Source organism: Empidonax traillii, unplaced genomic scaffold (assembly GCF_003031625.1).
Source record: "Empidonax traillii isolate 1590-97213 ecotype Southwest subspecies unplaced genomic scaffold, ASM303162v1 scaffold771:size604852, whole genome shotgun sequence".
Lineage (NCBI taxonomy): Eukaryota > Metazoa > Chordata > Aves > Passeriformes > Tyrannidae > Empidonax > Empidonax traillii.
In genome coordinates this window covers 480,211-494,030 of record NW_020955964.1, presented here as the reverse complement: position 1 = coordinate 494,030, position 13,820 = coordinate 480,211, and the positions used below count along the sequence as shown (strand labels likewise).

General features: G+C 39.3%; 1 protein-coding gene across 1 annotated transcript in view; it reads left to right on the top strand.

The window, feature by feature from the left end:
* Window positions 1–13,820, top strand: part of TENM4 (teneurin transmembrane protein 4) — a 268,706-nt gene that overhangs the window by 41,954 nt on the left and 212,932 nt on the right. Inside the window, exon 3 of the mRNA XM_027901301.1 lies at window positions 8,874–9,126. Within this exon, the coding sequence (XP_027757102.1) occupies window positions 8,874–9,126 (253 nt within the window). The remainder of the gene's footprint in view (window positions 1–8,873; window positions 9,127–13,820) is intronic.

The window sequence follows — 13,820 nt, the reverse complement described above, 5'->3', positions numbered from 1 at the left end:
TTGACCACTAAGAGCACATACCTGGTCCTGTCACATGGTCGAACTGCATGGAACTTGAGTGCTTCACAATTGCAAAAGGATGGGCTCTGGATTGTCATGGCTAATAATACTGTAAAAAATATATAAACCAGACTATTTCCCCGGCTGCTATAAATAGTCAGCTTTGCTGATCAAGCTGGGGATCTGTCAGCCCTGTCTGTTTGTGTACAGCTAAGTCACAACAGTGCTGCAGTTTGGACAAGATTTTTGAAGGGCGTAAGCAAAATAGAGACTATTTGTTCATTTTATTTTTAGGGAGAAACAGACAAAGATCAGGTCTATATTTCAAAGCTTTTTCTAATAAAAGTATATGAAAAAAATCCTAACAACAGTATCTGACAGAGCTGTGCTGGCAAAATCCTGAGTTTATTTGCTATTTCAGCAGCCAAAGGCACCTGTTGCTGATGTACTTTAGTTTCGGGAACTGCTTTACACAAACAATTCAGAAATTTGCCTGTGTTACTTGTAGCTAATCATGTCTGGTTTGGACAAGACTGAAGTGTGTGGTTTTCTGTTCCACATATATATATATGTGTATATATATATATAAATTTGTCTCCATGTGTTACTGTATGAAAGAATCACAAAACAGACACAGGAGAGAGTGTATGCAGGGAAACCAGCTAAACTCTCTCTTTACCACATAGTTCCTTGGGGCCTCAAGTCAATAAACTGCGGACATCAGAGAAGTGCACCACGTTTCTTTCAAGAAGGATAATCTTAGGTGTAATAACAGCTGTGTTTCTTAAATGGAGGCGGGGGGGGGGGGAACAGGGCAGCAAATCAGAGTTTTTTCTGTTTCTCCAGGCCTTTTATACATAAGGGATGGCACCCAGCTGCTTTTGCTGAGTCTGTGCAAGTTGGACACTTCTGAAAGGAGACTTGTAATCATCCAAGTGGCATAGGCATTGGCTAAACCACAGCTACTGGGATATCCTGGGTGACTACAAATGAGTTTTAGGGTTTGTATAGCATACATTTCAATATAGAAAATGGAGAATTGAAAGCATCTTTTGACACTTAGAAAGAGGCACACATTTTCAGAACTACTGACTTCTAACATGTCTTATTTAGAAAAGAGAGAGATTCGGGCTCACAGTTCATTAGGAATTAGGTTGAAGTTTTAGACACACATGTTTAGAAACATTCGATGAGTGTGATTCGTAGCAACTTGAAATCAGAACACAGGTGTGCCGTTCGTTGCTCAAGCCAGTGGATTTTCCTGCCTCACATTAAGGTGCTGCACCCTGTTAAGATACAGTGGAGGTGGGTTATCCTCAGTCATTTAGCTGGAAGAGAACTTAGAGAAGCCACCAGTGCTGTCAGAATGGCACAGCAAAGTCATTTAAGCATCCTCCTGAAAATTAGGAGAGTTGCAATTATGGATTTCCAAACATGTGAACCCAGACCTTAGGGGCTGGAAGCACAATGTGGATGACTGCAACATCTCACCAGAGTGGCAAGGCTCACAGTCAGTTTTTATATTTGGGGAATTTCTGAGAGAGAAGGAGGTCTAATGAACCATTGTTTATTTGTTTGTTTATATGCCTAGACCAGAAAGGCCAGCAGTTCAACAGCTTGAGCCTTGAAAGGGTACCATTGCCTCCAGTGTGTAGCATCAGAGTAGTTAAAGGTGTTCCTTTTCAGTAAGCCCATCAGAAAATTCAGTCTCTCCAGGGCTGCAGGAAAGTTTCCTTAGTTGGGCACTGTAAAGGCTACTTCCCCATGTTTCCCATTTTAGAACTTAAATGTGCTGTTTAAATTCACCCTCTGCCAGATACTCTGGTTTTTTTCTGCCTTACTCTCTGTTTAAGACAATGATTTGTCATAAATTGTCAGAGTCTAAACAGTGATACTGTGCCTTGATTTTATCAGACTGTGATTCCCTTTTATTAAGTAATGAACACCATGGGTAAAAGTCTGCATATCATCCTCTGACGGTGACCTGGACCTTTTTAAAAGCTTTACTTGTAGGGCGTTCAGTTCAATCAGATGCATACTGATGAAAAAACAACCACCCAGAGCTCTCGTTGACTCTGTACAGGCAAAGCTTGACAGCCCAGCATCAAACAAAAATTGATTTCAAACCCAAAAGTCAATATCTTGCTTTTGCAAAGGCACTTTGGCACTTGAGAGGAAAGTTTGCAAGTAATGTACACACTTGATGAACAAAATACAGAGGAGATGGCTTGTTTGGACTTGATTTGGTGCACCCGTGGTTTTCTATAATCAGTAAAGCCAATGAAGTGTTGATCTGTGCAGCTAGAGGGGAGCTTCAACTTGTTTTACATGTGCACATGTAGCATCCAAGTGAGCCTGATTTTTAACATAATTAATCTAAACAAATGAAGATTCTTAAGTACAAGTATGACCTGGTAATGTTCCAGAATGAAATCTCAATAGTTTATAAAGCTTAGACTTGCCAATCAGTAAAAAGGTGCCGTTTTATCTGCTTCCTGATTTTGAGGTCCTCCATTTCCCCTTGCTGCTTATTACTCTCTGTGAGATGAAGAATGATTGCATTTTTTGCACGTTGTATGCTGCTGGAAGTCAAGTTTATATTTTGATAGTTACGGAGTCTTTTTGCACAGGTTCTGGTATGTGTAGCTTTATTCTAGCAATGTCTAAAATAGCTATGGATAGTGTCTGCAGACATTCACAGGGACACAGAGTAGTGTTGTCATGAAAATTCACTACAAGTTTTATGTTCTGCAACTTTTTTTGGTGCTCACTTATTGTAGCACTTGTTATTGCAAATTCAATGTCTGAGTCGCACATTTAGGTGAACGCTCAAAGCTGTTTACGTCTGTATGGGCAGTGTTCTTCTATTAAATAGTTTCCAATGCTAGTGGGATTTTTCTGAACAAAAGACTGCACCAACTTTGCAATACAAAGGTGTGCACAGGAGGTTTTTTGTCAGGCTTTAATCGTCTATAATTGGTTGCATGTTTGTGCATACAGCATTATAAAGTATCGATGAGGTACAAGGCTGTGAAGATTGGGATTCAAAGAGTTCAACTTCAAGAAGACTCTGAACCAGAATACTCTCTAGAACCAGGACATACTCACTCATGATTCTCACTGCATGAACGGAGGACTATGCTTTCCTCTGGTGAGAATCCTTAATCAAATGGCAGCTCCCTAGTATTCTATTACTTAAAATAAAATAAAGTGTAAAACATCAAGGTAGTTTTCCCATTGTCGTTTTGTTACTTAATAGAGATTTTACTTCAGTTCTGTTTTCCTTTTATGTTTCAGTGCCATTTTGGGACTTAGCATTTTGAAAGCCAGTGGCACAAGATGTTGCTACAGAAAAAGGTGTATTCCATGATATGGTGCAACCCCCTTGATGGTAGGAGAAGCTGGTATTAAGTCAAATTCAGTGGATAGACTTCTTAAGGAGAGATTCAGTCACTCAAGTTGTAACGCTGATTCTAGTTTTTAACTGTTAATGAGAGAAAACAGTTATCTCTGCTCATATAAATCATCTGACTGAGTGGCCTATTTCACTCCATTTCTATCACCATCCTGTGCAGTGGCTTCCTCATTGGACTACCTGACTGTCCTGTGCAGAGACTGTTGTCAGAAATTCCCTGAAGGAGGAAATCCTCCGTAGTTTGCGGAATATCAGCAAACTACCTGTGCCTCCTACAAAGGTGCTGGGTAAGACCCAGTTCAGTCTTTCATAGTCCCCCTGACCTTAGGTGGCTCATCAGATTGAGGAGTGAAGCTCCCATAGCCAGAACAGGGTGATTTAAGCTGGGTGGTGGTTCCTGTTCTACAGCAGATTGAAATATGGTCCTGGAGATGAAGCAAGGCTCTTAGCTGCTCTGTCAGTTGAATGCAAAGTTCATTATTTTAAAAAAGATTGTTTCCTCTGCAAGGGCTGGCAGCATGGGGGGTAGGAGGGCGGGGGATTTTTCTGTGTGTGGGTACAAGCACAATTGCCCAAAGTCACACTACCGAGTTAGTCATCACAGCTACTGTGGAGCTTGAGTTCAAGGGAGCACTGAGTGATTCATTCCACCTGGCACTGTATACAGTGAGTAAAGAGAAATATTTCCTGTACCTAATCCAGACACCAGTCAGGCATCAGGCTGTCTGAATATGAGCAGACATACAAATGACAAATGTGTGGAGGAACAGGAGAAGCGGGGAAAAAAAAAAAAGAGAATGTCTTTTTCACTCAGAGGTTAGCACATTTGCCCTGAACACAATCCCAAAACCTAATGAATCAGAAAGCGTAATTGTTACATAGACTAATTGCAAAACAGAACTACTCATTAAAGATTAAGGGAGAGAAAAGGAACATGAGGTTCAGACCTTTTATTGAAATTTTGCCATATTAGCTTCTCATTGGTAATTTTTTATGGTTCACATTTATTCAGTTCTTCATTCACAGGATTCTGTCAAGGCTCTCTAATGTGCACCAAGTACAGGCTTCATTAACTGTGTTATCTTTCAGCTCTGCTTTATCTGTGATTACCAGGCTGGTGTTAATCAATGACATTTTAATGTAAAAAAACCCCAAACAAACAAGGAAAAAACCAACAAAACAAAACCAACAAAACAAAACAAACAACCAGCCATAAAAGCAACTTGATTTCTATCGGTGATTTTTTTGTATTCAGATTTCCAAAGTTTCATTGCATTTGAATACAGACATTTTATGTTAGACACACTTTGGATACCCATTAGAGAAAATGAGGCCTATGGGGCATTCATTAACTTCTGGGCTATTTAGACTTTCACAGTTGCCAGCCTATCTTCTAGAAATGTTGAACTTTATTTCTGGGATGCTCTTTCATTGGCACCTGATGTCTAAGACTGGGAGGGCTCCTTTGCTATTGACAGGTCTCTTTTGCTGTCCCTTCAAGGCAGAAATCATCCTTAAACTGTGTTGCTTGACTCTGAGAACTGTTAAAAATTTGGATAGGTGTTTTACAAGATGTTTGTTTTATTCCTTCGTATTTTGTTAGTTTGGCTGATCCTTCTGAATAACATATGTCAGGTTTTTCATTGGAACAACAAGTAGAGAGGGGATGATAAAGTCTGTGTCTTTTTAGAAAGCAAAGAGGAAAATGCCTAGAGTGAAAATTTTGAAAATTAACTCTTTTGGAGTAAGCTAAGATAACTTAAAAATAGTGACAGTTAGCCATCTTACACTTGGCTAGGAAAGGTCTTGGGGGATCTTATACAGTCTGTGCAGTGGCCACGATGTCCTGCTCCTTTATAAAGTCTTCTGAATTCATGTGGTGCTGTTGTCCCAGTAAAGGCTTGCTGGTAGATATAGGAAGCTATATCAGACTTTCCCTGTGTCCTACCTGCAGGGTGGGATCTGTAAAAATTCAATGCTGCCTAAAACCTATAAATAAACAGTGTTCATATATAATATACAGCAGGATAACAGAGCATCTTCCTAGTATGTAGGATCCATGCACTCACATGGTGTAAAAGAGCTATTGCAGCCAGCATTAAGGTTCTTCTTCCTGTAGGGAAATATAACCACACAGTTTATATCACTCAAACGTTGTTGATCTAGTTAATAATCTCAGAATCATGGAATCACAGGTTTGGGTTGGAAGGAACCTCTAAGATTATCCAGTCCTTACCCCCCTACCATCTGCATGGACACCTTTCATTAGACCAGGTTGCTTGAAGCCCCATCCAACTTAACCTTGAACACTTCCAGGAATGGGAGATCCACAGCTCTTCCAAACGTGTTCAAATAAGGAGACAGTTGAATTTTTAGGAAATTGAGAAAGAATCCATTTTATAGGCTTCCATTATCCTTTGCAAATCCCTTTGCAAAGATCCTAGGATCTTTGGTGACCACAGAGAGTAAGAACCTTAATAGGTCTTTTTGCATAAAAAAAAAATCTTTAAAGCTGTAGTAATTTTTCGTAAGAAGATTTCATAACTTGTGCTTTTGTCTACACTTTATTTCTAATGTCCCTTAACTTGAGAAGAAGACAATAAAAAAGGGATTGTAAGGCAATTACTAATTGTAGTCAAGATATAATAAATTCAGTAATGCTCAGACATGACATAAGTGTTCAGAATTTGTATATGAAGGAAATTAAAAACATTCTGGAAGGAAAAGCTACCTGAATGTCAGAAAAAAAAGAAATACAAGCTATAAAATCCTGTGAAAAATCACATACACCAGAGTAAGATACATGTGCTGTCTTTACTTAGCAAAGAAATCACAGAGGATATGCAAATAGGGAATGAAAATGACACATTTTTACTTGATTCGAAAGCATTATCCATAATAGCATCTGCAATGTGTCTGCAATAATAGGGTGTAAATTGGAATTTACATAGCAGATCTTTGAAAGCAGGCTATGACTCACAATGTGAAAATGGTGTCTCCAGTAGGCAAAGTCATCTGATGGCAGGAGAACTTCACAGAGCGCCTTTTGCATATTCTAGGGTCTACCCATTTACCCCCTTTCTTGATTGCACAGAGTGTTCATCTCAGGCATGTAATGACAATTTGAATGGCTGGTCTTGGGAACCTCTGGTATGTTGCTTCTGAAAAGACAAATCATTTTCTCTGGGCCGAATTATGTTCTTGTGAATGGTGATAGACTGACAGCCCTAAAAGCTGGAAACCCTCTATTTATGTTCATCTCCCTCAACCTGGATTTAATAAACTGTTCCTGTCTTGATTCCTGTCTGTTGAGTGGGGAAAGGGTCACTAATTTAACTGAGCCAGCAGTAGGATTCTTCCACTGTTCTTTTTATTACATCCATGGTCAGGGTTTCAGTTAAACACCAGTCCCCAGTGGGATCCAGTCCAAGGATGATTGGTCATTTTGGTTTGCATGGTGCTGCAGAGGCGAGGTCAGACCTAGTTTAATTCTGATATTTCTTGTCTATATTCATTACTATTCCCTTTAATTTGCTGGCTGATGTGCAAAATTTGTCAGAGCTAGTGTTAATTCAGACTCCAGGATGGCATTATTAATTTTGGTTGAGCTTTGGTAAGTCAGACTTTTGAATAGTTTGTTAGATTGCCATGAAGAGTCTGTCTGTCCAAATATAGATGACAGCTATAGACGTCTTTTTTTGAGCCTATTGTTTTCTGATAATACTGACGCAAAATAGAGAAAACATCACTTTTAAGGTATTTGTCTGACCTTTCTCAGGGTATAGGGTAAAATGGATTGAGATCCTAAAACCACTCAGTTCTCCCCATGGAATATATACCATTGGTCTCTTGTCTAACCTGACAGAGCCAGAGGTAGATACACGTTAAATCAGAAAAATGGCACCTTTGTAATTAACACCAATTTTTTTGCTAGACCACCACAAGCCACCCTGAGGTTCTGGTGTCATCGGCCATAGTTAATGATGAGGTAGTCTGAGTCAATGCAGGGTGAGGAGGGAGAGAATGGCTTTGTGTCACACATCTCCATATTTTATCTAGTGTGTCTAACTATCTCAGAAGGTACTATCTGAGATACTGTAAATGTTTTTTATGTTCCTCTCCTGAATCCAAGTCCTAATCCAAATTTCAAAAGTATCAATAAATGTTTGATGCCGTTCATTGTAATTTACGACTGCATACAGTTAACTCAGTTCTGAGGCCTTTAATTAGAGAATAAATGCATGCTATTTTTTTGTGATACAGAAGTCTGTTTTGTAAGTATTAGATTAATAGGATAGACATTATTTTCAAGGAAGGCATCACATAGGTATTGTGTATTACAGAATCACAGGGTCATAGAATGGGTAGAGTTGGAAGGCACCACAGTGCATCGTCTGGTCCAACCTTTCTTCTCCAGCAGGGTCATCCTAGAGCACATGGCACAGAATTGCATCCAGAGTATCTCCAGGGAGGAGATACCTCTACAACCTCTCTGGGCGTTATGTCCCAGTTCACAGTATTAATGACTTTTGAGCATAAACCTACTGAAATCAGAGAGGTGTATGTTTCCTGTATCCCATATGCAGTGTGCTGAACTTTCAATCTCCCTCTAGTTCCATGAAATAGTTTTGTTTTCTTCATTTCGAGAAAACATGAAAAAAATCTTTTATGGTTAGTTAAAAAAAAAGTAAAAATATGAATGTAATCAGCACTAGATTGGTCTTTCCTAAATATTTGCCTTCCTCAATCTACCTCCCCTAGTCTCCTGGCTAAGAAATACTTGGAGTTTTACTCAAAGTAGCCATATCCCTGATCTTTACATCTTTCTTCACCGTATGTTGTTTCATTTTCCTGACACCTTAGTTTTTATACCACATGCATTTTTTACTCAGTTTGAGTACGTCTCTTGCAGTACAAACTGTTGGATTTTGTTAAATTGTATAACCCTGACATGCTTTTATGGCGTTCCTTAAACTCAGTCTATGATTAAATATATTCTCAGTCTTTTTGTTGACTTAACTATTGAAAGTACTCGGGCAAAACAGGCAGAACAGACTTCTCTGGGAGCTGTATATCCATCATAAAATGGCTCTAATATGTTATCTATCCAGACTGGTGGTATTTTTCATGCTTTATCACAAATCAGTGTCACAGATAGATTGCAGTTTCCAACCTGCAGTTGTTCATTGGAGTTAACTTGGCTGTCAGGACAGCCTATCTGCAGTGCTTTAAACTTTCATAACTTTTGTGCATGAGACTGAACTATTTTTCTAGCTGGCTGAGGGATCAATGCTGTGTCATTAAAACATATGGAACAAGGCTGTGTTACCCTTTTGAGTTTGATTTAGGATATATGGCATCCCAGGCTTCGTACTTTTTAGAAGTGCCTGCACATAAGTGAATGCGGTATGGAACCACTTAAATCATGAACCTTAAAAGTATTTTACTTATGTTTTAGATCATCCTCCAAATCTTCAAAATCATTCAAGACTTAGAACTCCACCACCTCCAATATCACATGCTCACACCCCAAATCAGCATCATGCGGCCTCCATCAATTCCCTAAACAGAGGGAACTTCACTCCACGCAGCAACCCCAGCCCAGCTCCTACAGACCACTCTCTTTCTGGAGAACAACCAGCCACTACTCAAGAGCCAGCCCATGCTCAGGACAACTGGTTACTTAACAGTAACATCCCACTGGAGACAAGGTTTGTTGCTTTCTTTAGTACTTAAAATGTTCTGACTGTGTGTGCTAAGGATGTTATGGAAAATACACACATCTGTAGAGCTAGCCTTCTAGTTTGTGAACTGGTGTTTGACTAATGTATTTTGAGTTGTTTTTATTATTCCTTGTGTTTTTTTATTTGGACCAGGAGAAGAGGAAATTGCTCTTCTTTCATAAACTAAAAATATTGTCTTTAACAGCTGTTCATAAGGTTATTTTCCTAATTTAAAATTGGAATCAGGATCATAGATTAAAATGTTCTTTGTTTTCTTTCTTTTATTTTCCTTTAATGTCTTTTCTTCCTATGTGGTAGGATAAATCAATATCCTATTTAAAAAACTGAAATCAGTCAGTATATTGAAAAGATTTAGCTTTCTGGCTGTGCCTCATCAAGCAGGTACTTTCGCAGTACATCATTCAGGAAAAGTTGATCTTGTTTTACCTAATAAGCAGAGGTCAGCTGCTGCGTTTTATTGTCTTACAACATTGCTTCAGCAAGCAAGAAACACTGGATAGCAGGGCATCAGTCAGTTCAGGGTGCTTCCATTTAGCTCCTAAGTTCTGTTCCACCTAAGCAGCACATGAAGGGTGTGATAAGTGTGCACTGAGTTGTTCTAGTTCGTAGCTTTGTTCAGGTTCTATGCAGGTTCTGGAAAAAAGAGTTCCCATACTACCTCAGCCTCATTCCTCCCATCCATGGTGAGTGCCTCTACTTGCTGTCCCACTTGTATTCTCCTGAGGTTTTGCTTCACCATTTCCTTTGCTGCTGAGAAGCCAGTGGGGATGCTGGAGTCATTTGCCCACCTACATGGTGCCTTTTTCTGTATGAAGAGAAGTCTTCCAAGCCTAAAACATGGTGCACTTAGCTGTCTTTTTTCCTTCATTTGTCCAACTTTCTCAAATCAACAAGATTTTAGACAGCAAAAAACATACAGTAACTGAAAACTGAGACGGAGGCCAAATTTGTCACATTGCTGCCTGTGGAACTGTCATTGAGAGCAGCGATAGCTGTGTCTGTATCCTGGGACAAACTGTACCCACTTTTGCCAACTTCTGCTAAAAGAATGTTTTTAAAAATGAGCACGCCTCAATCTTTTTGAGAATGAGTTATGTCTGCTGGCCCTCTGAAACTTCCAAAACAGACTACATTTTATGGCATTTAAAGATAATTAATTTCTCTGTGACTGCTTGATTAAGAAGACTTAACTAAGAACTGGATCCAAAAGATTAAGACAAAATTATAAACAAGTAATTCAAGTGTGATTTGGCAACAGTTTCAGTAATTATATCATGTCACTAATTCTCAAGCATGTATACCCAAGCATTGAGTTTTATGTGTTATTTCTTCTTAAAATTTTTTTTTAGAAAAACTTAGGCACCACTCCCATTTGGGATAATGCTCCTTAATTACAGTAGAAACCCTGCGCCTTTTCCTAAACTGGATTGTGAGTTCTTTGTAGAAGAGATAATATACTGGTTTAGTAGTGCAAGGACATCCTCACATCTGAGTGCGGTGTCTCAGCACCCACCACCTTACAACTGAGAAGGAACGTCCTTGCTACTGGAGCAGTGGAGAAATGTCAGAGATAAAAACTCTTTGCTGTAAACATCCTGCCTCCATTTGTCCAGTTTTGGTGGTAAACAGAGAGTGCTCGAGAGACAACTCTACCACGTCTTATGAATGCAGGAGTTCACAGAGAGAGCAATTATCTGGCCAGTCCTGGACTGTTCCTGTTAAATTGTAAATTAGTACATCCTTAAAGACCTTCCTCATTTATTCTCTGTGAAATCATTGTGGGTGAAATTTTTTCAGGATCTGAAGCAGACTGCTCTTTCTGCAGGTTGGATTGGTCACATTATTGCTGTCAGACTGGAAGTTGGAGGTCTACCTGCATGAAGAGCACTTTCTGCATAATTTAATGATTTCACTTGCGTCACAGATCAGTGACATTTGTGCTTAATCCTCAATCCAACCATTTTATTAATTTGGTAGAGAACCGGTTATTTCAAGGCTGATGTTGAGGCTTTCAACACATTGCTTGAAATGGCATAATTTTGCCCAGTGTTCCTTTAGACAACAAGTCTGTTAGAAAATAATGTATAATTTTATGCCAAATAGCAAATGAGCATGACTGACTGTTTCTTTACTTATACTGCATTAAGAAAATAAAATGTGTTATTATTGTGTCATAAAGCGAGAAGGCTGTGGAGCATAGATGAACAGTAAATCTGTGACTAAGCTCTTCCACTCTGACAGTCTACTCTTCTGACATGCAGAGGTCTTCCATTTCTTTCAGTGGGAATTCTGTAGACGTAAAAGACCAAGCTTCAGAGCTGGTTAGCAGACTCAGATGTCCAATTCCACCTCTTCCATGAAGTGGATCTGCCCCAATACAAAGATTTTTAGAACCAAAAAAAAAAAAAAAGACTATCACCTAAGAGAATAAAATACCTAATATGTATAAATATAAATCCTGTCCCAGAGACATTAATCCAAGAATTAAGGCTTTTGAAGTTAGGAGATTATAGTAATCTCATGTCGAAAATGGAATTGTATTTCTGTTGAATATCCGTTGGGTTTTTTTTAATCCCATATTGGTCAACAGAGAGAGAGAGAAAACATGAAGAAAAAGCTGCATCTTTTAAACAGGGATTGTCACAGGCTGTGAAACTTGCCTACACTAGTGGACTCTAAGCAGCCCAGAATTTGAAGAGACTTGATTTTGACTGCCATGGACTCCAGGCAGTATTCAGAACTGGGAATTTAGGATGGTTTGTCACTGCCTGGAAATTTCCTTACTGTATTGCAAAGGCAAGCAGAGAAGTGTAGCACAAGTATACAACTGACAGGATAAGCATATCTGAGAATTTTATATGTTGCAAGAGGAAGAGCCCCTCCTCTTCTCTCCCTCCTTTTCATTAGTTTCCCTTTACTCCCTTTTCTCTGTTTCTCCTTTCTCCTCTTTCTTTTCCTGTCTGCTCCCTTTTTTGTTGCTTTAAAAGCCATGTATTATCAAGGTTGTGATGAGAAGACCTTTGCTCAGCAGTTACTCCTGTCAGGTAAGTCAGTTCCCCCCCATATTTATTCCTCGATCTTCTTTCTTCTGTGGCCTCCTTTCTGTTCCTTTACATTTGACCTTGTGGGAACAAATAAATGCCAACTAGATGGACATTTAGTTGACAAACCAGCAATTTTCAGGAGACTTCCATTCCCAGGAAATTTCGTGTGGTAACCATGTAAGGTCAGATTTCTGCTACCACAGCTCCTAATGAGGAAGAAGAGTGTTTTGTAACTAGCCAGCAATTCACAGGTGATCTCCAAGGGAGCAGACCCTGTCCAGCCTTCCGTGAGGAGGACAGTCATGCGTCAGTCACCCTGGTGACCCAGCGACCTCTCTGTTACAGATGCATACATTATGAGATTATATAACCCTCCCCTCTTCTGTTTTATTGACAATCCACAACTGAAATTCGTGGAACCAATTTGACATTGATTTTAACTACTGATGAACTTTTATTGATTGGTGTGTTGCTAGAAGCCTTGCCTCTTACCCATTAAACGCTCAGTGCATGCACATATGTTGCTTCTTTTGCATTGAACTCAGCATCCAGCCTTTCCTGCATTCCCAGGGAATGTGAGGAAGCCGCAAACACTTGGGGATGGATTGATGTCTCAAGTGCTATGGCACACAGCTCATGCATGTTGATCCACTTTACTCCAAAGCTATGAGTAGGAGTCACTTCACTTTTACTTAGATAAAGGAGTAGATCTGTACTATCAAAGCAGCCCGGGGGCCTCCAAAAGCAGGGAGTTGAGCTAAATGAGTGCTGGCATTAAGCAGCAGGAAGAGGAGGGATTAAGAACGAAAATTAAAGTTGAGGACATTTTAGTAGAGACAGTACCAAGGTTTGCATAATGTGACAGTACTGGTTTTTCATGGTTTAGCATGTTATCCTGAGTCCAGTTTCACTGACAGAGGAATTCTTGTTCGAGTTCATGTCAGTTACATCCTCTAAGCTTTAATTCTGCATAAGCGATAAAGTGTCACAATGCTATTATGTTTTGGGGGTTTTTTGCTAGTTTTGTCCAGGGGATTTGTTCACATTCAGGTTTAGGTTCAGTTTTGATGCTAAAAACAGACATGGGCAAAATCAGGACTGTTTTTTTTTTAAAAAATCATAGGAAGAATATTCTTTTGCCCGGTCTTAAGAAACAAGCCTGAAGGTGAGAAAGACACAGTCTGTTCCCAGCTGTGCCTCTGACTAAATTCTGTATGTTCTACTATTCTCCTCAAAAAGTACAGAACAGTTCAGCATTTATAGGTTAAAATGTGATTCGTGCTGGGGAGGACAGGTACTGCAAAATGCCGCTGTTGTGTGCAAGGTCAGTACCAGGAATTTTCATGTTTAGGCCCTAGGTATCTTGCTTATTGCCTGTTTAAAGCCAGATTATAGCAAATACTCTGGTATTGGAATTTGGGTTACAACTTAACCTGTTTTTAGCTCCTATCTGCTTATCACTGAGAGACTTTCATTGGAATACTCTTATTGAGCAAAACTTGAATTTTGAAACTTCTAAATAGGAAGTTATTGCTCCACAAAGGAAAACAAATTAATCAAATTGGAAACTAAAATGTTTTTTAAATACAAAACTGAAACTAAAGCAAAGGAGTAGCA